Source organism: Lotus japonicus, chromosome 1 (assembly GCF_012489685.1).
Source record: "Lotus japonicus ecotype B-129 chromosome 1, LjGifu_v1.2".
In the NCBI taxonomy this organism is placed as follows: domain Eukaryota; kingdom Viridiplantae; phylum Streptophyta; class Magnoliopsida; order Fabales; family Fabaceae; genus Lotus; species Lotus japonicus.
Window position 1 is genome coordinate 75,368,731 of NC_080041.1, and position 24,021 is coordinate 75,392,751.

Sequence of the window (24,021 nt, forward strand, 5' to 3'; positions counted from 1 at the left end):
TTTTCATTTTATTTTATTTTTGGTTACAAGGTTTTTCAATTTGGTTGAATTGGATTGATTAGTGAAGGATTTTTGTTTATGGTGAAGATAGTGATAGAATTGATTTTATTAAAATTAGTAAGGGTGAAAGTGAGTTTTAAAGTGGAGTTGTTAAAAAAAATAGCCATCAAAATGTCATCCAACATTTTCCTACTTCCATTTATGAGGCTCTATCGTCAGTCATATGAACTTAACAACATCTAAAGTCATTCATAACTTGACCGTGACTTTGACCGTTAGTAATTTTCAATTTTACAATCTCAACGTCAATAAATTTTCCACACATTTTACCGATGATAAACAATTAATATTCTTAGTTTCTTACCACTTTTGATTATGTTGAGGTTACTAATTAAAAAACTATAAGTAATGATAAGAATTATTGTAGTGCTGACTTTACAAACTATTGCGCTGCCATTCTTTTCTGGTGTATACTCCACTCACACTCTCAAGCAGTCATGCTCAATATGGATTTTTTTAGGTTTTGAAGTTTCTTATTTTTGAAGGAAGAACAATTGGAAATGGAGAAGAACCCGGAATGCATGATTGAGATGAAAAATTAGAATTTTTGTTGAAATGGATGGGTAAATTTATGAGTTGCTAAGGTTTGAACTATGGGTAGACTATAAGTGATTAAAAAATTTAGAAAGACCTAAACTAATATAAAAAATTACATGTGTGATCAGACAAATGACGTAGAAAATTGATTGATCAAAATTCATAAAATGTAGATACTTAAATAGCTTTCAAACCTAATTTGATTTTAAAAATTTGAAATATATTGCAAATGATTTTTTTAGAGATCCATTTGATTCATTTTAAGGGTTTCAGAGACAAAAAAAAACATATTTAAACATTTACGTTATAATGGAAGTTGGCCACATGTTGCATCGTGTCAAGGCGCTTTGTTCATTGCCACGACCAACGGTGATGCCACGAGTAACAGTGGAGGAGCCGGCAAGGTGGAGGAGGTATGTTGTAGGTTGGATCAAAGTTAATATGGATGCGTCTTGTAATGCCCCGATTTCTCGAGTGTCACACAGTAACCAATTAATCCAATTTTTGTAAAGAATTTTCGTCGATTCAATTATTAATCTTCAATTAGTGACAAAGACTCATTTTACGAAAACTCTTCAAACGTTAAACTTAAATCATTTAAACTCGTCGCACGAACAAAACTTCACAATATAACAATTCGGGTACCATAAATAAACTCGCATTTAACCAAAGTATAAATCATATCCACACCCAAAAGGGGGAAAAATCGTAAAATCCGAGTACACAAACTGTGAACCCATTTAATCCGAACCAAACCATAAATAATAACATTGTTTAGCAAAATATAAGAAGTAAATAAGTTCTATGCAGCGCTCTCAACCCTTAAACCAAGATTCAGCTCTCATCCTCATCATCACTAGGAATGATTATAACCTCCTTGTCCTTAGTATCTCGACCCTTCTTGAGACAGGCTGGTTCACCCTCGGAGTTCGAAAGCCAACCACAATGCCTCTTCTTAGGCGGTAGTTCCTCTGATGGATTTGGAATAGGCTCCAATGGAGGCATGTCCCAATCTCCAAGAATATGGCAAGCTTCCTTTAACTCCAGTGGAGGGGACTTCACGACACCCTTCACCTCCATCAGAGGCGATTCAACTGTCGCCTCCTCTGAGGGATCCTCGTCCTCCGACGAACCGAGCGGCTTCTCTCCCTTGGCCTGGCTAAACCTAGCAGGAGGGTAAGGCATTGTGATCGCCCCATCCTCGATAGTTTGAATCTCCGAGATCCTTCTGTGCATATCTCTTATCACAAGCTCTGCATCGCCGACTTAAATTCTCCAGTGTGTCGGTCACCCAGAATCAGTCCTCCTCGGGATTATTCAGCACCAGCTCCCAGATCACGGTCGCTACCACCATCTTGGTAGCCACCATCTACCCCCCCCCCCCCCCCCCAAAATAACACATAGACACAAAAGCAAGGGTCAGGTTCCACAACAAATCATGCATAAACATAATCACATCTCATATAAACTTTCAACATATGAACATAACCACCTGTCATAACTTCTCTTGTATTAATAGCACTAATTGAGTTAGTAACCTACTTCTCAGTTAGACTAACGTTTCCTCACATCACACAACCCACCAAAACTCCTTGGCCAATCACAACATCCGCAGATGTATAAATCATGTGAAGCCGCAATGCTTCACCAAAAATCTCACGGTGACCGCAGTCAATCAAAGTTTCTCCCTCGCGTGCAAGCTACCGTTGTCTCTAACGGCACCATCGTTCTCATGGTACATAGCCTCACCTAGACCTATGTTCCATTAATCACATTCTCATCACATAATACTTGCAAGCGATTATTCTCAATCTCATAATTTAGGGCTCTAAAGTCAGTCCTAGAGTCTTATGTCAACGTCGATTCAGAAATAAACGACAACATACAAAACACAATGGAAGGGATTACAACTAGATGGGCGACCTTCAAAAAACTTCACAAGTAACATCATGCTTAACATATAGACAATCATGAACATGTTCACAAGCTTAACCACATATAATTCATAGCATCTCCTAATCACATATTCCTAAACAAAAACTTCAAACATTTTCGCAACTTATAGCTTTTGACAGAAGGGACAACATTCATTGAAACTGGTCTACAGAACGCATCTTCCAACCAAAAATCACGTATGATACCTTTCTGGAAAGCTATTTTAAAGATCTATAACTCTCTATTCAAACACTTTTTCATCCGAGATCCAGAAACGGGTGATAATAGGCCCTGAAGTCCGCTGACTAGTACAGAAAACTGGCAGAGAAACTTCCGCCTTTAAATTAATTTATAAACCAATTAAGCACAAGGTTTAAGGCTATATTCCAACAACAAAAATCCAGTTAACATGTGTCACATAACATGCTTTAGTTTCCAGAACCAACAACACTCAACAAGATTTCATAAAAGTATGCCGAGAATCACAATATCACAAAACACTCATGATAAAGCCCTAACTCTACCCTTTTCCTAAGAACAAGCCCTTACCTTGAATGAAATAGGGTGAAAGAGAAGGATGCTTGATGAAGAAGGAAGACCACAACCACTATCCAAGCTTCTTCTTCTCCTTCCACGCAAGCTCTCTCTCTCTCGCTCACGTTCTCTCCCTCTTCTCCTTGGGGTGCGGCGGCGGCTAGGGTGGTGAAGGGGCGGCTCCTCTCTTTCTTTCTCTCTACTATTTTTTTCCTTTTTCACGTGAAAGGTGATGCTCTAGGTTTCTAATTTAGAACTGAGTGAATGAGAAAACCCTAACCCTAATCCCCCTTCTAATCACACGGCCAACACACACACACAAGGCCCAACTTGATTTCAAATCACATATCTCAACAATTCTCAATGAAATCTTCTAATTATTGAGATATAAAAGATATATTCAGCCCTTATATCAAAGAGAAACTGAATATGCTCATTTAAAAATTAAAGGTGATAATATCTTTCCCTAAAACAAACCCTATCACTTCAAATCAAACCAAGATTTTCTCCAAAACTATCCAAAACCAATCCAAACAAGATCTTTTCCTTATCTACGCATGGGAAATTCGGCCATCACCTTGCTTGGCCTCCCAGCAACACGTTACACCATTTCTAGGTCAAAATCTCTTGAAAATATTTATTTCCAAAAATGAAATTAATTATTATTTCAATAATAATAATTTTCCACTCTCCATATTACATAATTTTAACTTATAATTCACCAACACTCTAATATTATTATTCGTCCATATAAATAATTAAAACATAATCCGAGTCTTACACGTCTGTTCGCAGGTCTTTTGCTGGTTTTGGGATGTTAGCGCGGGATGTTGATGGAGAGATACTTGCAGCTTTTACTCTTTCTTCGGTCTTGAAGCAATTCGCTGGTTTAGTTGAGGCTCTTTGCCTTCGGTGGGCTATACGTCTTCCAATTGGTTTTTGGACAGTGTGCTTTGAAATTGATTCTCTGCAACTCTATCAGTGGTGGAGGCGTCGCTCTAGAGACAGTTCTTATCTTGATTTGATTATTTCTGATTGTCGTTCTCTTTCTTTAGCTTTCTTAGAGTTGGATGTTTTATTTGTCCGTAGATCCGACAATTGTGTTGCCGACTTTTCAGCTCGGAGTGCCTCCTGCTCTTAATACTTTTGTTCGCTCTGATACTTTGGCCTGAGTGTCGGCTTGATTTAATACATTTGAACAATTAAAAAAAGGTAAATCGGGAAAAAAATTATGTTAGATTTAAAAAAAAAATTAAAAATTGAGGTTGACCTTTTTTACTCACTAGAAAAAGTAAAATTAAAAAAAAAAAAAAAAAGTATCTAAGCAGCTTAGGAATGACGCGGCAAAGTACAAGGAAGGAAAGTAACATAACACAACCTTTGACCATTGACAAGAACAAACAAATCAAACAAAGGTAAACAAAGAAAGATAGACACTCTCTTTCTATCGCTCTCTTCCTCATTCATTGACAATAATTGCACTGTACCGTTGCCTCCTCTTCTTGCATCGTTTCGTGCTCTATTTCATGGAACCTGCTTCATCTTTTCCATGATCATCATTATTCACAGAGAAAGAAACAGAAGAAGAAGAAGACAAGGTTAGTTACGGTACCTACCCACATGGCTGAGATCAACCATTGTTCCACTAAACCTGAAGCAATACCAATTAACGGGTGTAAGACTCAATCTTTGATTGAAAACAACACGAGGGTATGCTCTGATGTTTCTGAAACGACGTCGTCCTGTTCTTCACATAGGGTTAAAGGGAAAGGTAAAGGGGTGGTTGCCTACAAACGGCGCAACCCTAGAGTGGTTGTTCGCCGCCGTGCTAGGGCTAGTGTCGACGCCGTTGGGTTTCCTCTTGGAATGTCATTCGCCGCTGTGTTGGCTCAGGTAAACCTTATTTTCTGTTCCAATTTTAGTCTTTTGTTGTCATGTTTGGTTTGAGCAATGGGTTTTGGTTTTTCCTCATTTATTGATTTTGGGGGGTAAATGATTGAAGTTACTTGCTTTGTGCTATTTGAAAGTTTAAGAAGGAAGAAAAATCTTGTCTTGGATCATGTTTGAAAAGTTAAGATTGTTGCTTCAATGAAATCTGCTATAGGATTGTGGTATGTCTTACATGAACTACTGTAATGTGGTTCTGTTTGCCTGGTAGGGAGGGGAGGGATTTAATAAAAACAGCAGGGCTAGGTGTTACCAGAGGTTGTGAGAAGAATTGCAAGAACAGTTCATTAGTCATACTTAAAAAAGCAGTGTTATCAAATATCTGCCATGGAAGTTTCTCAGCGGTTTTTCGGCTTTCCGCCATGGTCGATATCCCGCTATATGGCGGCCATATTCCATCATATCCCGCCATATTCCGCCATTATTTGTCATGTATGGCGGGATTTCGGCTTTCCGCCATGACCCACCATTCGCAATTAGCAACACCGCTTAAAAGTTAAAAATAAAACTCGATAATTAATGACATGACATAATCAGACGGTGGGAATTTGTTCTGTGACTTTCGCGTTGGAAATTCTTCGTATCAACCATCATTACTGTTATAAAAATATTTTCTTAGATTCACAAGTTTAGAGGGGAGAAGAGGAATAATAAGGGGGGATCAAAATTCTTCCTACTCTCTGGGATTGGGGAATTATAGGGGAGGGGAAATTTCTTCAGTTTTATGGAAAATGCTAACTAGAATTTATCAGTTTTTTTGCTTTTCAAATTTCAAAACTGTCTTTGCATAGGTTATCCTTAGAAACCCTCTAGTTACTTTAAGGTTCAAGCAATCAAGCTTCTTCACCTTTTCATAGTGCAAATATAATTTCTAGAGCTTCTTGACGTCACTTGGGTCATATAAGTCAAGGTTTATGATTGCTCTTTTCATCTAATTTCTGTATCTAGTACATGATAACGTGATAGTACCTACCATAACTAATCTTATCTAATATCTCAACGGATATAATAAGTAAATTAATTCCATTTTCACTCCACTCACCCCCAACCAAGTCAAAAAGGAAATTTTGTTTTCCCTCTACTCCCCCCTCTCTCCTTTTAACCAAACATTTTGAGAGATGAGGCTGATAGCCTAAAACAATCATTCCTATTACATGTTTTAATTTTTACAGTTATTTCTTTATCTCATGTGTGGGAAGCCTTTTTTAGGTGTTGTATAGAAGAGATGCAGCAGCTGAGAGTATGTCCCCAAGTCATCTTTCGTCGGTAATTTTCTTCCCTATTTATTATGCAAACTTCAAATAAATTCAGTTCTTATACGCATTATTTGTTTTTAGTTGTTATGTTTAGGAAAATCACTAAATATAATCTATTACTGAGTCCTGACACCTTCTAGCCAATAGCACATGTGAATTATCATTATCATGCTATCCTTATATGCCTCTTTATTTGTGTTTAGTTGTGATGTTTAGGAAAATCACTAAATATAATCTATTACTGAGTCCTGATAACTTATAGCCAATAACACATGTGAATTACCATTATCATGCTATCCTTATATGCCTCTTTAACATGTGCTGAAATTTGATTTAATCTTGTTTTGAGCCTTGACCGTTCCGCTGTTTGTCTACCTTGTAGATGTGCACGTCAGCTATCAAGGAATCTCTAGCCAGTGTAAGCCAGATATTAGTTGTTGATTCATCCCTTGATTCCATTACTACATTTCTTTAGCAGTTCTTGTCAGCATCAAGCAAAGTACATCTCTGAGTGACACTTTTTGACTTCTGCCTATCCGGCCGCAGGTTTTTGGAGACAAGCTAGATGGTTTAACAAGGAACTTTGAAGAATCTTTTGATAGCACTTTGAGTACTCTTCGATTAATTTATGAGACATCTACACGCAATGAAAGGAATAAATTTGATAATATGAAAATGGAAATTCCAAATACTGATTTGAGCAAAGGAGATTGCTCAAGTGATGTTGTTTCAGAGGATGGTCATTCAGGGCCAATATCACGTGCTAAAATTCAAGATCAATCAAATAGTCCTGAAGAGGTCAGGGATAACTTTCATATGGATTCAGTGAGTCGTGGTCTTACATTGCATGGGAAATCAAACCAAGTGGTTTGTTTTTCTCCAACCTCTTCTGGATCTGTAATTAATAATCCTATTGTTAGTACATATGAGAAGTCTATTGTGGAGCAATGCCGTTCTAATGAGCTCAAGACAATTGAACTTGGCCTTACAATGAAAAAGTTGCAATTGAAAGAGACAGAATTGGCTCTCCACTATGATTTGAATAATCTGGAGAGATCAAAGTTAGCCATGGGAGCATCAAAGGCATCATTCAGAGCTGAAAAGTTCAAGAACCAGTTAGAAGATATGAGACATGGCGAACTAAATAAGAAGTGCATAGACTGTCTTATTGCTGGTCTGTTTATCATGTCAGCGTCACTTGTGTATGCTGCTTATGTTTATAGCTATAAACAGATTACTGAAGCTACCGAAACATGTACACCACTTGAGGCAAGTATAATCATCTTTTTCCTGGTTCCAATTGGTTGGATGCATATGAAGTCACTGCATCATGTTTTGCTTTGGTTTAGCAATAATTACTGGAAAAGTTAGTCTGGATTTTTTCTTGGAAGTTCATTGCAGAATCCTTTTCATGACTACCTGGCAATCATTGCCTTTAGTGTTCAAAACTCGCAAGGTGAAAAATAACTAATAGGGAGCATATCATTGAAATTATTTAGATAACAAATCATATTTGTGCTTAAGATTTCAATTTTTAGAATTTTCTTTTTACGTACATCTGTGTCAGGATCAAAGATTCAACTTATTATCTTTCTTTTGATAATTATCAGATTCAAGAATTAATAGGGTACAAATTATGTAAATGGAATTTAATTATGACATATCTGTATCATGAACCACACATATTATTCCAGCACTGCCTTTGCTCAATAGGGAAGTATTAATGGCACTTTTTCTATTTCAGGAATCTTCCTCCTGGTGGACTCCGAAGTCAGTGGTCTGGTTCAACTCAGGCTTGCATGTTTTGTGGTGTCAAGTTCAAGTCATCAGCAGAATGTTGTTTGGAGTCATAATGATTTTTGCAGTTGCATATTTGCTCATCCAGCGCTCAGCGGCATCATCAACACAGACTATGCCAGTTACATTCATCCTTTTGATGTTAGGAATTGGTTGCGGCTACTGTGGCAAGCTATGTGTAGACACACTGGGAGGAAGTGGTTATGTGTGGCTTTCTTATTGGGAGATTCTATGCCTGCTGCATTTCTTATCGATTGGCTTCACGTCCATATTGTACTCAATCCTTCATGGACCACTCACCAAACTGCAATCATCCAAGGAGAATACAATCTTCCCCTACTGGATTCGCAGAATTTTGTTCTATGGTACATTGCTTGTGGTTCTACCATTGTGTTGTGGCTTCTTGCCTTTTGCAAGCATAGGTCAATGGAAAGAGTATTTTATGTTGAAGGTGTTGGATTTCTACGGATCAGAGGTGTAAAACACTGTCTGGTCATGTAAAACTTGCATGTAAACACTGTTCTTTGGTGTAAAACCCTTTTTGCCTAACTAGGAGCTGCTTGGCTTGTGGGAAGCCAACTTACCAAGCACCTATAACTGTATTTGCCCACATGTAACTTTATCTAGTTCATCTAATTATTTTCTCCTATGAGGTATGTAATATTTGATGTTACAGTATGCTTATTGTATTTTATTGGAACCTGCCTGCTTTGGATTTCATGCAGATTCATCTTTGATAATTTAAAGAATTAAAGGTCTGATCTGATGCTATATTGACTGATGTGTCATTTCAGCTGGAAAATTGTTGTGGATCCTTGTATTGATTGTTGGATAGAATCACAATTTTTTGAAAGAATAAGATTGATCAATTCTAACTCCTAATTGATACTTTGAAGCTTTATCGATCCCCTTTTAATTTGGTCATATTTATGTTGCCATAGTTATTCTTTTATTCCTTTTAATCTGATTCCACTGGACTTGAGCAAGAACAAGCCACTGAATTCACACCAGTCATTCTTAATTTTGAAATGGAAAGATAAATAAGTAATCCTAATTGGTTAATTTCTGAAAAAATCCTACATGGCAATCAATCCTTCATTCTTCTTATCCTACACCTTTTTTCTTATCATGCACTCATATATCTTTAATAGCATTCATATATATCAAAATGCGTTTATTATCCTCTCTCTCATCTCTTTTCCTTCACTACCGTTTCAACCCTCAATTCATCTCTTCCAGTTTTCCCTTTTTCATTCTTCTCTCTTTCAATGTTTCAAAACCAACCGTATTCTCCTTTTCTTCTACCACGCTTCAATCACGTTTCCGTTTCACTCCACTGTTTTCTCCTCCTCTCTCACCATCGTATCCTTTCCAGTTCACACAAATCTGTTTCTCTCTTCCATCTCAAGTTCTTCCATCTTGCATCATGTTTCTCAACCAGACGTCGTTCTTTCGATTCTTCCATACACCATAATTCCAAATCGCGATCTTTGTCAGATATGTGTTCCTATCATGAAAGCTCCTGTCGCAAATAGCCTCTCCCGCAGGTATTCAGGGCTTAATGGATGTATGGTTTTCAATTGCCTAAATTTTAGATTTTATTGCCTGGATTTTGATTTTGAGGAATTTGGGTATTGCAGACCGATTCTCTGGTTTATGAAGTCCATGAGAGGTACCTTTCAATCTCATCCCCACCTCCTTTCAATCTGCTTCAATTGGAATTTCTGAAGCATTACTGCCTGTGTCATTGTCCTCTCTCACAAATCGTGTTCCTGCCTTCTCAATGTCTGATCACTCAGGTATTTTCATCTTGGTTTAGGGCTTATTTTGTTACGGTTTCAAATTTTTGATTTTTGTATATTTCGCAGGTAATTTTGTGAAAAATTCCTTAATGATGTTTTATTGTCTCAATGGCATCTCTCATAGCCTGCTCCGATGCATTGATTTCATCCACTCGACCTTCCAATTCTCTCAGAACTTCAATGGCATCTCTCATGGGCTCATGGCCGTTCTTTCAATCGCATCTCTCATCCCGATTAAGAGCTCTAATATCCATCAAATTTCGTATACCTGCTCAATCAATGGAATCCCGTTAGTTTCTCCGTTAATTACTCTCTTAGAAATTGGTGTTTTTTGAATTCAAATATGTTCTTGACCGTAAAATACTCCGCCCATTAATTGATTGCTTGACTGTATTCACTTTCAATTGTTTCCTTTCTTGAGTGAAAAATTAAATAAAGTTATTTAGTGGTATCAATTAGTTCATATTTATGTTTCTAAGCGTCTTCTGCATTTTCCTTTTCACACTTGATATAATGTTTTTTTTTTGTAACAATGTTTATTTTGGAGAGATAGATGACACACTCAAAGTACTAATCGTCTGCTTATTTTATCTTCCCAAGTTATCATTCTTACTGATTCAGGTTTTGATTTTTTTCTTATAAAGATGAAGTTGAGAAAGTAGAAAAACAGGCTAAAGAGAAAAAGAGGTTTATTTTCATTTCCAGTCTTTTCCCTTAATGGTCGAATGAATCTGTTGATCTCATTCAGGCTTACCAACTTTGTTTCAGTTCTAGAGATTGATTTTCACGACGTGCCTTTGGTTTATTTTATCTGTCTTTTGTATGAGAGGTGAATGTGAATTGAACTCTATTGGCCTTGAGAACTAGATTTCAAATTTTATTTGTTCTGATTAAATTTGCTGATAAATTTTTCAGATGAAGCATTTTTGAATAACAATGTTGCATATGTCAAGAACCAGTGCAGGTGTTCCATGCCTCAGGTTTGTAGTCCTCTGTCGTTTTCTTGCCCACTCTCACGTTTCTTTCAGTTTATTTCTTACAAGCTTTGAATTATTTGAAGGGAAATTTCTTTCTACTCATTTTCTGCTGACTCATCTTAGAGGAGAGCCCCCCAGAGAAGCTTTGTTTTCAGATTAAAGATGCTACTGAAGTTGTCTTATTGATGATTGTAGGTTCTCATATCTGATCTTTTATATGCACTATTTTTCTATGAATACAGGTATTGTGATTGTCGCATTCATCTTAAATTATCATTTAGAGCTGGTCCACTAAGTAATGTGACCTGTTAACAGGAAAAACCTGTAAGGGCTAATTGACACGCCTTCCATGTATAGGCCAATGACATAGGTAGCTAATATATACTATAGACTAGAGAGAATCTGATTGTGCATATACAATTTGTAAGTTCATTCATGTAAATGAGTAGCTAAGTCTCCATGTTTTCTGTACAAAATTATGCCTGATTAATGCTTAAGACTTTGTACCTGCAGTTTACTTTTGGTGCATATACAATTTGTAAGTTCATTCATGTAAATGAGTAGCTAAGTCTCCATAATTAGTATTTTCTGTACAAAATTATGCCTGATTAATGCTTAAGACTCTGTACCTGCAGTTTACTTTTGGTGATTGCATGAGGAGGCTATACTTCAATTCTAATGTTAAACTTTTGGAGATTGCACGAGATGGCTCTGCTTCAACTACAAAATATTTCTGCATATAGGTAGTTCATTATGAGAGATCTGGTACTTCTTTGTTGTTTTATTTGCATCATTCACTTTTCAAATACATATAGCTTTTCGGCCCAGTGATTCCCTTAATCAAATGTGATGGTGTTGATAGTTTTACATACTGCATTCATTGCAGAATACAAACTTAAACAAATGATAAACAAATAGTTCATTCTCTTCATGAGACATTTACTTACTTGATTCTTCTATGTGAAACTATGCTTATCTGTTTTTATGATTATGAGATGGTTATCTAAAAAGTTCATTCACTTATCTGGAACTTTATTGTGGTTTTGATGGCTTAATTTAGTTGAAGTGGAATATTCAATGCACAATCATTTGTGGCAAGGGTCTTCATGGTAAACCAATCCAATTTTATGGTTTGTTGAGTGAGTAAAGAAGATAACCCCGTCTTCATTCCTTTGGATAAATGGCTCTAAAACAGCATGTGTGGCAAGGGGAATCAGTAAAGTGAGCAATTAAACTCATCAAGCCAGATTTATAGCTGTGTTTATAATTTCTTTAAACCACTTCAGGTTGATGCTCTATCATTAAGCACAATGCAAATTAAAGTTATTTTTCTAAGTGTCCCTATCAATGTTTGTTGTGGAACTTCAATGCCTACAAATGCAGAAAGATAGGAAAGTATATCAAGTGACTGTTGGAGCAAGAAGACCTATTTTTAAAAAACGCAAGGACCATGCACACACTGTCGAGGGATCTAAGTGGAATTTTGTGCCTAGCTCATAATGATTTTTGTAGTTTTGTGTAATAAAAGGAATGACTCTGAAAGAAGAATTTTATGGAATTCTTTTATAGCTTCTTGATGGAACACAATGTGGACTTGATAAATGTAAAGGTGAATCAATTATGGCTGCAATGTATCTAGAAGGACACTTTGGAGAACATAAATTGAAAGTATTGTTTTGTACTAGGGACTAAGTTGAGACTACCAAATCATTTACCTATAGAAGAGTTAGAGAACTCAAAGCTTACAGCTAACACTAATTCTTCCCTATCTCTTTGTCTTTGACCATCACTCTTGGGAGGTTTGCTGCAAAAATTGCTAGCAGCACTCAGCAATCTCAAGCTGAGGTAGAGTCTTTTATTTTTCTTTTTGCTGAAATTTGCTGCACTGCATAGATCTTGAACTATTGGAACTAAGATTAGGTTGGGATCAATTTTGAACAGGAAACCAAGAAGTCAAACTTGACAGTTGCAAATTCGAATGGATTTGGGGAGTATATATTTGTTGATGATGAACTCAAGGCAGAAGATCAGCCAGTGCCTATGTCTCTGGAGCAAACAGTGCATAGTGAATCTGATCAAATGGTATTTCTTTTAACATCTCTTTCATTTATATTTATGTATTTCTTATCTCAGAATTTAGTTGGTGACTGTGAATTAATTGGTCTGTTAGGAGGAATTGGAGATGGAGGATATTATTGTAGTCTGCCGAAGAGCCTATTGTGGACATCGATGTCGGAGATGCGAATAATCCTCTTGCAGTTACTGATTATATTGAAGGTCTTTATTCCTACTACAGAAAAATTGAGGTACATTGGGAATTAAGATCCACCAACTATTATTTACCCCATTATAACTTGCAAAAACAATATTCAATTTATTGAATTAGCTTAGACTTGCTATGAATTAGCACAGTTCACTGTCTATGATTTTGGAAATCAAAATTGATTTCAGAATGTCAACTAATATGAGAATGCTTTCCTATCAAATTTTGGTAACTCAAGGTTTTTACTACTTGCAAAGTACTGGCTGTGTCTCACCAAATTATATGGCACAACAATGTGACATTAATGAAAGGGTGAGGGCAATACTGATTGACTGGCTTATTGAGGTATATTAAATGTTCCTTCCTGAATCAATGTGCCATAAAAAATGCTAATAACTAGCATTAACTTTTTTTCAATCAATCTAAGGGTTTCCATATGAAGATACAGTAATTCTCTTTACCTTGATTATGTTATATTCAACTTTTTTTGTGTTGCTCTTCTTTCATACTGTCATTTAATCTTCATTATACTGTGATGCATCTGAAGACTTCCACGAGTTTGTCTCGGTTTCACATACACACTAGCACAATCCTTTTGTGCTCTGTTAAATGTATGCTTTGGTTTCCAAACAAACTACGGATTGAATGAAAACAGAGAAAAAAAAGGGATAAGGAAGAGAATGGAAGAGAGTTAGGGGGGTTATATAATGATTTTACTTCCATTTTATAGAGATTAATGTGCTTGAGAAGGTAGTTTATTACATCTTTCATGTTTAATATGATAAATATATAAGTAGCTAATATGCTAACTGTACTGAACATCAAACAAGAACACCATCTTATCAGTGAAGATATTTTCTACTATACAATGTAGATATTTCAAATTATGAATCTGTTTAGTATATTTTGAAGGTAAGAGTCTGAGTGATGGTGATATGTCTAAACAGTGTTAGTAAATCAATTAGCAAAAAACAATCAATGGTTTGGCTTACGAAAAGCAAAGAAATAATTTTTAATTGCAAGCGTTCTCTTATGAATTGGCATATAAACTTTTAGCTTTGATTTTTTATGTTAATGTCACTAACTAATGTTTGAAAATTTGCGATCTTTTGATGTAGTCAATCAACCCAGTAAAGTATGATGAATTCACTCTCAAGAAGAACATCTTCTCTACCTTTGCTTGATATTATGCTGATGGAGGAGTCATTTCACTGGTCATGTATTAGATCTTCCCTACATTGGAATCTGTTGAGAAGGTTAATGAATTTATGCTTGATTTACTTCCAGGAAATACAACAGAGTACTTAAGCTCAGATACCACTTGCAAATATGATGAAGACACCGAACTACAGTCATAATGGTTTACTACAGTGTTCTTAAATGATATTACATGCTCTGATATACCAAATCACAAAATAACAGAAAAAGGAAGGTGCTTTGATAATGCTTTTGAGAAATATAGTTCAAGCATCCGGTTTATGCAATGGAACGCGACTAATAGTGGTTGATCTTGGAATAAATACAAGTCACTGTAATAACCGGAACCAACATTGGAGATGACATTTCCATTCCAAGAATGGACATGGTTCCATCTGACTCAAGTTACCCGTTTAAGTTTGAAAGACGTCAGTCTCCGATCAGTTTGTGCTTTGCAATGACTATAAATAAAAGTCAAGGTCGGTCATTGTCCCACGTTGGCCTATATCTTTCTCGCCCTGTCTCCACACATGGTTAGCTTTACGTTGCTCTCCCCAGGGTAAGATCAAGGAAATGACTTAAATTATTAGTGCTGGATGAGGAAGAAAAAATGACAAACACTACAAAGAACGTAGTTTACCGAGAAATATTTGAAAATATATGAAATATGTATTTTATTTTTTAAAATTATGGAATCAATTTTTTTTTACCGAGAAGTATTTGAAAATATATGAAATATGTATTTTATTTTTTAAAAGTATGTAATCAATTTTTTTTTTTTAATTTCAGCAGCATAATAAATTACATATTGGTGTTATTCAATTTTATTTCACCATTTGTTCCGTGATTTACAGAATACGAAAATATATAATAAAAAAAGAATTGAACCATTATTAATCCTATCTCCAACTAACTCAAATAGCCACGTTCAAAAAAAAAAACTCAAATAGGAAAAAAAATTAAAATTGAATAATTTAGGTAAACTCACGTATAACAAAGACAATGAAAATTAAAAAAATGTCTTTTAATAAACTAAGAATTTAATGGAAATGCACTGACAGTGTAAATATTTTTTACACATACAACCAATGATAGGTTGTCAAATCAAAAAGTGAGCATTTAATTTAATTAAAATAAAAAGTGTCATAAATGCATTTGAACACGTGTCATTCAGTTATTGGATGTCTGTGTAAAAACGTTTTACACTAACAGTGCACAACCATTAAACTCAGCAAAAATACAATCAAATTAAAATTAATGCTATCAATCTATAAAAGTCAGCAAAATCACATACGCATTAAACCAAAAAAAATAGCCTTTAAATGTGCATACGAAATTAACCTAAAATTAATACTAATAAAGTCTTCATGCTATAAAAATTAAAATAATCTTGCATTTTCAAAAAATGAAATCAATACATAATGACAAATTAGGTATTCCAAATAACTTTGAAATTATATTGTCAAAAAAAAATTATTGTCAAAAAAAGAATATTTAGTGCATAAAATTTTTGCGTATAATGTGCAGCCAATTTAATAATGTGCAGCCAATTTAATGGGATAAAAGAAGTTTAATGCATTAATTAATTTATGCATAAAAATTAAATTATTTAATGTCATTCATTACGATTTTCATAAAAAAGGCATAATATTAGACTTAAAATTTGGAAATTGGAATAATCAAACAATTTAGTGACATATTAAATTAAAATTTGAATATAGAAACAAAAAATCAATAATAATAATTTAAGTATTCTAAATAAAACCGAAATTTTAATGTCAAACAAAACTTTTACACATTTTAAATTTAGATAATAATTGAAACTTCAAAAAAAAAAGATAATTTTTTCAGAAAGCAAGAAAAAAAAAAAACTTCAGAATTCAAACTCGATTTTTTTATCAAACACTTAAAAAGAGATCTAATTGAAAAAAAAAATTCAAACAACCTTTGTTTAAAAAAGTTAGTAAAATACAAATACTTTTTAATTATTTGATTATGAATTTAAATTAAAAAGATATTAAATTTTAGAAATACTATATATATACTATGATATTAGCATTATGATACTGCACGTTTGATAGCGCATACTATGATATACTAAAGTGAACGTTTTTTAACACGCAATTAATGTTTTTTAATATATTGCTATCAAATAAACATTTTTTAAGATCATTGATTAATTGTGAAATAAAATACCTTCCATTTTTTAAGATCATTAATGAATATCAAAATGAATTCCGATCATTTAATATAAATAATCATAATTTTCTCCATTACTTAAATAGTTTAAATACGTTAGTTACCATCATTTATTTTAATTATTGTAAATTTACAAAATATTTTAAATGTCATGATTACCATCATTTAATTACATTAGTAATCATTCAAAAATTAATACATTTAATTCATTGACTTAATTTTAAAAAATAAACGTAGTACAACATTTAATTCAATAATATTTACTTTTAAAAAAAATTAAACACGTTTTTTTTCCTTTTACAACATACATTTAAAATAAATTTATTACCAATTAATTCCAAGTCAAACAAATCACAAATTAATACATTTAATCTTTGACTTAATTAAAAAAAAGTGATAAATACTGATATTAATAATAATTACTATTAAAAAAATGCAATCACCTTTTCTACCTTATAAACCAAACATTTAAGTCAAATGAATTGAAAAGAATTTATTACCAATTAATTCTAAGTCGAACAATTCAAATATTAATAAAATTTAATTTGTTGACTTAATTTTTAAAAAAACGTTATACAAAATTTAATTCAGTAATAATTAGTAATAAAAAAAATCAATCACGTTTTGTTGCCTTTTACAGCATACATTTAAGTCAAATGAATTAAAATAAATTTATATCAATCAATTTTAAGTCAAACATTTAAAATATTTCATCAGTTTCAAATAAAGAAACATTACATTCATCATTTTATTTAAAATTAAATATACCAAATTTAATGCAAGACGTACAGTCATTTATTGTTTAAAAGTGAATACTCAAATTTAATGAGAAAACCCTAATATCCTCCTTATAATTTTTAAAAAATAAAAATAACTCAAAATAAATTTCGTGTGATAACATTCAAAAAAGAAAAATAAAACAACAAAAAATAGGCTGATTGGATAGCATCATTTGAGCGAACATCTATATATATGTACCTCCTTACTCATATCATAGCACGACAGTCTCCTCCATTACAACACAAGTATTTTTTCATTTTCTTCTAAGAAATTACATCATGAATCCTCATGTCAGTAAGCATAACCAAATAAATCCTATACAAAAAACTGGAAAACTGTTGTCAGAGTCATCAAGGTGTGGAATACAAAAGCGGAAGAAGAAGGGAATCCAACATCAACCTATAATCTGTTACTGATGGATCGTAAGGTTAGTACCAAAGAACACCGACTTTTTTTATTAATTGTCCTAATATCGTTTAATTTACTTCAGAAACTTACATCGGTATGAACCTTCACCATTTGTAGGGTCAAACAATACATGCAGAACGTCATGCAAAAAGAATCAATGAAGAATTAGATTACAACTTTGAATATTTTTTCGTATCGCATAACTTTCAAGGCTTAAGTTCATAAAGACACCAATATAAGATACACTTGCTGAATAGAACAATGATATTTAAATATGATGAAAGTATGGTTCCTTTGCGTGAGCTGAAATTTGACAACGTGCATGATGTTCTTAACGATGACTTCGATGAGAAATACTTGGTTGGTAGGTAAATCAATTGATTCAAATAAATTCACGTAAGTTATCACTTTCAAGCATTTACATTAACATGAAAATAGATGTCATGGGGAAAATTACGCATCTCACAAACTATCAAGGATATGAGTGGAACGGGGTGGCGAGTGATATTAGAGACATTGAAATCGAATTTCAATGGTAAGTTATTAGCTTTTATCATAAAAAACCGAGAAAAAAAAGAATATTACCTACCGATCAAAAACATTAAGCGCGATTAATTTATTATTTTTGCAGGAAAAAATTTAAATGTTTGTTATACGGCGAATTTGCCAACAATTTAGATATAAGTTCTAAGTGGAGAAGATAACAAATATGTTGTTGTTATCATATTACTGGGAGCAGTAACAAGGCATCAAGGTACATTTTATAATTTTGATCTAATTTCTTAATTAATCTTCTCTATAAAACAGTAACATGTTTAATATGTAAACAACATCTGACCAATAAAAAAATTTAAAGGGGGATATCAGTTAACTATTGGGTTAAAATGCACAAAAGTCATGTTCAATCCTAACATTCATGAAGCGGAGTGCTAAAGAGACAGATTTGTCAAAATATTGAATAATCGTTTCAAAAACTTTTAATGACAATTCCAACTAATAATCTTTATTCACCGGTTATTTCAGTGTGACACAGTCCCTACTCAAGTTATGAATGTCCTGCTTAAAAGCTTCAAAGTTACTGAAGAAGATGAGTTTCTAAAACTATTTCCACGCACAAACATTGGAAATTTGGTTGCATGCAGATCGGTATGTTTTTCACACTTAAGCCCTTAAATAATTTTAGTGGTATTTATAAAAATATAAATTTAAAAAAATACTGGAGCATGTTTCCTTTTGTATAGAACAAAACGTATATTTTTTGCCATTCTTAAAAAAAAAAGCGTATTTTTTTACATTTACTGGTTTTTAAATACATTAAATTTTAATCAATTAAAAAATGCTATATTCCTCTCCTATTTAACAGAAACATTGTTAATATTTGCTATTTGACAGTTTTTAAATACATATATTAGTAATAATTTTATAAAAATAATTACTTCTGCATTACTTTAAAAAAAAATTGGTAGAGTTAATTGGGTATTTAACTCCTAATATATTTATTAAGAGGAGGGCTCCATTTACTCCAGGAGTAACTCTTTAAATATACTCCTCATCCTAGCCTTTCATTTTAGTAAAATTTAACGGTTGTGATTAACATCTAATTAAGTCTCACGTGATTTTCATTTTATTCCTATTCTGGAATTCATTACCCTAAATTGATCACAAAAAGCTTTATGCTGCACAGATCTCTTCAAGTTGCCATCCACTCCGCCCAATTACTATATTAACTTTGTCTATCATATGTATCACTCCTTGCAATTATGCTGCAGATGTGTGTTTTTCCATAATTTTTTATATCAAAAACATCTCACATGGAAGGTAAAAGGATCTGGGGCCTGGGCTATAGAATTAAAATGATACAGATCGCTCAAAAAGAAGAATGAGACAGTTTAAAAAATTATTTGCTGATGAAGCTTTGTAGGACAAACAATGGATTAAAAGAACACAAATTTACAAAAGCAATGATGAGAAGAAAATCGAACCCTGTCAAAATCTCATTAGTGGAATTATCAAATTGGATGGTAAATGGAGGGTTTTCTCACCAGAGATCGAATCTAAGCGAAACTAAGAAAACTTTCTTTGTCATCACTGTGTGAATAAAGGTGACAATTTGGAGAAACAAAACAGGGAGCAATTGCAAGATATGAGAAGAACATGTCACGTGATGAAGAATTATATGTTAATCACAACCGTTGAGTTTTCCTAAAATGAAGGGCTAGGATGCGGAGTAAGTTTGAAGAGTTACTCCTGGAGTAAATTGAGCCCTCCTCTTTTATTAAATGATAATAACATTAAGAACAAAATTCCATTACTTTTATGAAAAAAAGTTTATTAGTAAACATATTTAATGTTTTTTTTACAAATAAAATTTTAGCTAAATAATAGCAACAAATACTACTATAGTACACACATATTTAAAAAAACATGTCATTAGGTAGGTACATTTATATTTATTAAATATACATATGTTATTATCATTATTAATATTACAAACAATTGTTAATACAACAAAATTCTAAATCAAGTATTCATTACAACAACGCACAATATTCATTGTGTATGCTGCGATTGAGAAAATTGTGAGCACAGATGATTGGTATTATCATGATTGCAAATGTCACAGCAACATACTCTGATGGGGCACTATATTTTTAGATAAAGTGTAACAAGCACATCACTCCTACCATACGGTAAACTCCACTTTGAATGAATAAATTATTTTGTTCAATAAACATTACATTTGATTTAATTATGGAGGTTTACCTAATGTACAAGCTGTTGATTCATGTTGCTGATAATACTGGATCTGCAACTTTGACAATTTTTTATGGCGATGGTTGTCATCTGATCAACAAAAAAACAACGAAATTTTGGATGAAATGGAAAAAGGAAAATACAATTCAAATTAAGTACATTGAAAAATTAATTCATAATATATTAATTTATTTCATTTTTTATTTTAAATAAATTCTAGAACGGCCGCATAGAACACCCACCAAGAGAAATTATTGATTTGGTGCACAAGGAATTTCTTTTCAAGGTCGAAGGAAAAGATAGATTCGGAAAGTGGTTTAAATCAGCAGTTAATGGACTGAAAATTTGCATGGACCCACAAATTATTTCAAAATTCAAATCCAATTTACAAGTGCACATATGATGAAGAAGATTAAGGTGGAGAAGATATAGTACCATTCCTTTAATGTTGTTTACGCATAGATATCCTTTTGTGCTAAACTTTGCTTTGTATTTCTTTATCCACGTTGAGAATTTTTACTTTTTTTGGGTATATTGACCTCGGTGGTCAATTTGATTCATTTTGACAATTTTTAATATTTCATATATTTACCACGATTGTCAATTTTTCAATAAATCGCTGTTTGTTTGAAAATCTTCGTGCAGAGTAATATATAAGTGCTATTCACCCAAAAACAAATTGATATGAAACAACTACAAAACAAGTGCTCATTTTTTAGTACAATAAACCTATACATTAAACTAACAAAATAACACCCAAAATTCTATTAAAAAAAACAAAGAACATAACTGTATTTAATAAATTAACATTAAAAAATTTGTTCAACAAATTTTTAATAAAAATAATCGAGAATAAATTCCCCCGTGCAAGGCACGGGTATAAAACTAGTCATGTTTAATAGACTAGATAAGTGAAAGTCATAAACTTTGGATAGTTAAAATAAAGTCAAATTCCATTACAAGTTAAAAGTGGTTGAGAATGTTACAATACGGATTATCTTTTAAAATAATTTCTAAATTGCAGTTAATATTAACTTCAAAAATGGTAGTATGATCATATTATCTTCCTCTCCATTCTGCTAGTTCTTCACCTGGTCCATCTGCATTTGGTTCAGAGGATTTTATTCTTAGCGGAGTTTTAACTAGAGCTCGTTGTGTTTGGTTATTGGGCAAGGAGTTAGGTCTTGTGTATGATGGCCCCGAGAATGTAATGATTAAAGGGCTGACACAACAAGTTAAGGTGAATCATATTGGATGTTAACTTGCAAGAGGGTTTTTAAGGTTTTGTTTTATGGAAGGTTTTTTGTGTGTTTGTTTCTTGGGTAGGTTGGTATTTTGGTCTTGTGTACGATGGTCCCGAGAATATAATGATTAAAGGGTTGGCAGAACAAGTTAAGGTGAATTATATCTATTCTAATATAATATATAGATTTCGAAGCACGCAATATAAAACTGTCAACTCAACTATTTAGTTTCACTTAAACTTGCCATGTCAGTTTTTAAAGTGACGTGTCGCTTTTTTCCTTTCTTCGTCGGGCTCTATGTTTTTTCAATGCTCTAACCCTTTGAACCCACCTTTCTCAAACGCATTCCTGAGTACCTCGACCCCTCAAATTTCATTCGTTTCATTTCCCCTTTCGAATCTCTAAACGGAGCCTTTGTTGCCTCTCTTTGAGGATGAGCAATGTTTCCATATTCTAAGCATTCTGATTTCCTTCTCCAGTTAGTGAGCGAGCTCTTTCTCAACGCGCCGTCTAAACCCTAAACGAGTTTGCAAATGTCGAAATCATCAACGAACGTCGAGGTTGACCCTGTCACCATGATCGCTGAAGAGCTCTGATTCCCTTATGATATCAGAGCGCTTTCACTGAATCGAAATCTCAACCCATCAACGAAGGGCTCGAGTAACCTTCCAGATCAAATAGATTCGAATCAAACTCCATCTGGTTGTTGTTCTCCCCCAACGGGTGGCAGAACGACAGGCTGCAATGTGTGAGAGGAAGATCATGTTGTCTTGGAGCCCCAAGATTTGGTAGTTTGCTGATGAATTATCTGAAGCACCTTCAACACCATGATCACCTATCGACTATGTTGGAAACAAGATTCACTATTATTGCTTCTAGAAGACAAATTGCTGAAATCCAGAGCGTCAGTCCCTTTGCTGATTGTGTGGTGAATAAGGTTATGCTCATGTAATTGTTCGTGCATATATTGATTCTCTTCATGAAAGCACTTTACATCAAACGATGATTCGATCGTAACCTTTGAAAAAAAAAAGCACCAAAAAAAATTAGTTGATAAATTTAGTGAGTTAGTACATGTGACTTTTTCACCTATATATTTTATCTTTTCTTCCTTTCCTAGTATTTTTATTTAGGACACGGGCATGGGCATTTGGTAATTACAAGAAAATTTGGTGGCAATAATGTTTTGACACAGTCCTGACCTTTAGGTCTGTCTATATATTGAATATTGCTTCACATGAGTTGATTACATCAAAATCAAAACCAAACATTGTGAAAAATGTCAGGGATCATCAACAAGATTGGAGAGGCTCTTCATGTGGGAGGAGGGCACAAGAAAGAGGAGGAGCACCACAAGAAAGAAGAGCACCATGGTGATGCTCACAAAGGAGAGCACAAGTCAGATCAGCACCATGGAGGGGAGCACAAGGAGGGGATTGTGGACAAGATCAAGGATAAGATCCACGGTGACGAAAAGGGTGAGAAGCACGACGAGAAGAACAAGAAGGATAAGAAGGACAAGAAGAAGAAGAAGCACGAGCATGGCCATGACCATGACAGTAGCAGCAGCAGCGACAGCGATTAGATCTTTTCCTTTTCTATGTCAAGGTAAATAAATGTGTTATTTTCTTATGACTCTTGAGCTGACTACAGGAAACAGCTAGCGTTAGATCAGTGTTTTCCTGATCTTGTGGATATGCCATGTAATTCCCCACCCAGATCTTTAAAAAAAACTATTTATTCTTATGACTTATGAGCATTATTAAGATAATCGAACTTGGACTCTGTCTGTTCCGTGTGATCCATCCATAATTTTTTGTTTTTACATGTTTGATTCACATCTAAATCATTCTAAGTTGTAACACAAAACATAATCATTTTGAAGTTATTCAATTATATCTTTCAGGTTAAAAAGGACTAACATTTGCTCTGCTCTTTGTCCTGCTTGCAGGGTTTGTACGGGACCAAAGTGGAGGAGACTCAGTGTGTGTATGCCCTTAAATAAATAATGCTTGATAGTTTGAGAGAGAAATGTCATGTGTTTCTGCTTTTTTATTTACTCTGTAAAAGTACCTTGCAGCTTTGTTTTACGTTGGATGTAATGTAATGCTTCAAAAAATATTAAGTTTAACTATCTATTGCTTATGCCTATTATTAGTGCTCAATTATCGTCATACTTTTCGGATGTCTGATTAATCCCATTTATGCCAAGATAAAAACTTGCATTAATTTGATAGCGAGATACATACTACTTGCTTTCTGCTATTTCAAAGTTTAAGAAGAAGAAAAAATCTTGTCTTGGATAATAATTTCAAAACTTCAATGAATTGT

General features: G+C 33.7%; 2 protein-coding genes and 1 long non-coding RNA gene across 11 annotated transcripts; all 3 read left to right on the top strand.

The window, feature by feature from the left end:
- The first annotated feature begins 4,455 nt into the window (after positions 1 to 4,455).
- Positions 4,456 to 8,790, top strand: LOC130711005 (protein CPR-5). The gene is made up of 5 exons (XM_057560437.1): positions 4,456 to 4,959; positions 6,223 to 6,279; positions 6,652 to 6,687; positions 6,816 to 7,538; positions 8,014 to 8,790. Exons 1-5 carry the CDS (start codon positions 4,687 to 4,689, stop codon positions 8,545 to 8,547), a joined length of 1,623 nt encoding a protein of 540 aa, XP_057416420.1. The 5' UTR covers positions 4,456 to 4,686; the 3' UTR covers positions 8,548 to 8,790.
- A 441-nt stretch (positions 8,791 to 9,231) lies between these two features.
- LOC130711014 (uncharacterized) lies at positions 9,232 to 14,748 on the top strand. Of its 9 annotated transcripts, none has more exons than XR_009010536.1 (10): positions 9,232 to 9,613; positions 9,707 to 9,865; positions 9,935 to 10,157; positions 10,637 to 10,697; positions 10,784 to 10,848; positions 10,929 to 11,036; positions 11,481 to 12,690; positions 12,787 to 12,927; positions 13,016 to 13,151; positions 14,227 to 14,748. It is a non-coding gene; the product is annotated as an uncharacterized LOC130711014 (long non-coding RNA). The 9 variants fall into 9 exon arrangements; XR_009010544.1 differs by having other exon boundaries at positions 10,969 to 11,036; XR_009010545.1 differs by having other exon boundaries at positions 9,233 to 9,613; positions 10,042 to 10,157.
- An 8,176-nt stretch (positions 14,749 to 22,924) lies between these two features.
- LOC130711042 (protein SRC1) lies at positions 22,925 to 23,841 on the top strand. Its single transcript, XM_057560482.1, has 2 exons — positions 22,925 to 23,298; positions 23,642 to 23,841. Exon 1 carries the CDS (start codon positions 22,970 to 22,972, stop codon positions 23,273 to 23,275), a length of 306 nt encoding a protein of 101 aa, XP_057416465.1. The 5' UTR covers positions 22,925 to 22,969; the 3' UTR covers positions 23,276 to 23,298; positions 23,642 to 23,841.
- Positions 23,842 to 24,021: the final 180 nt, after the last annotated feature.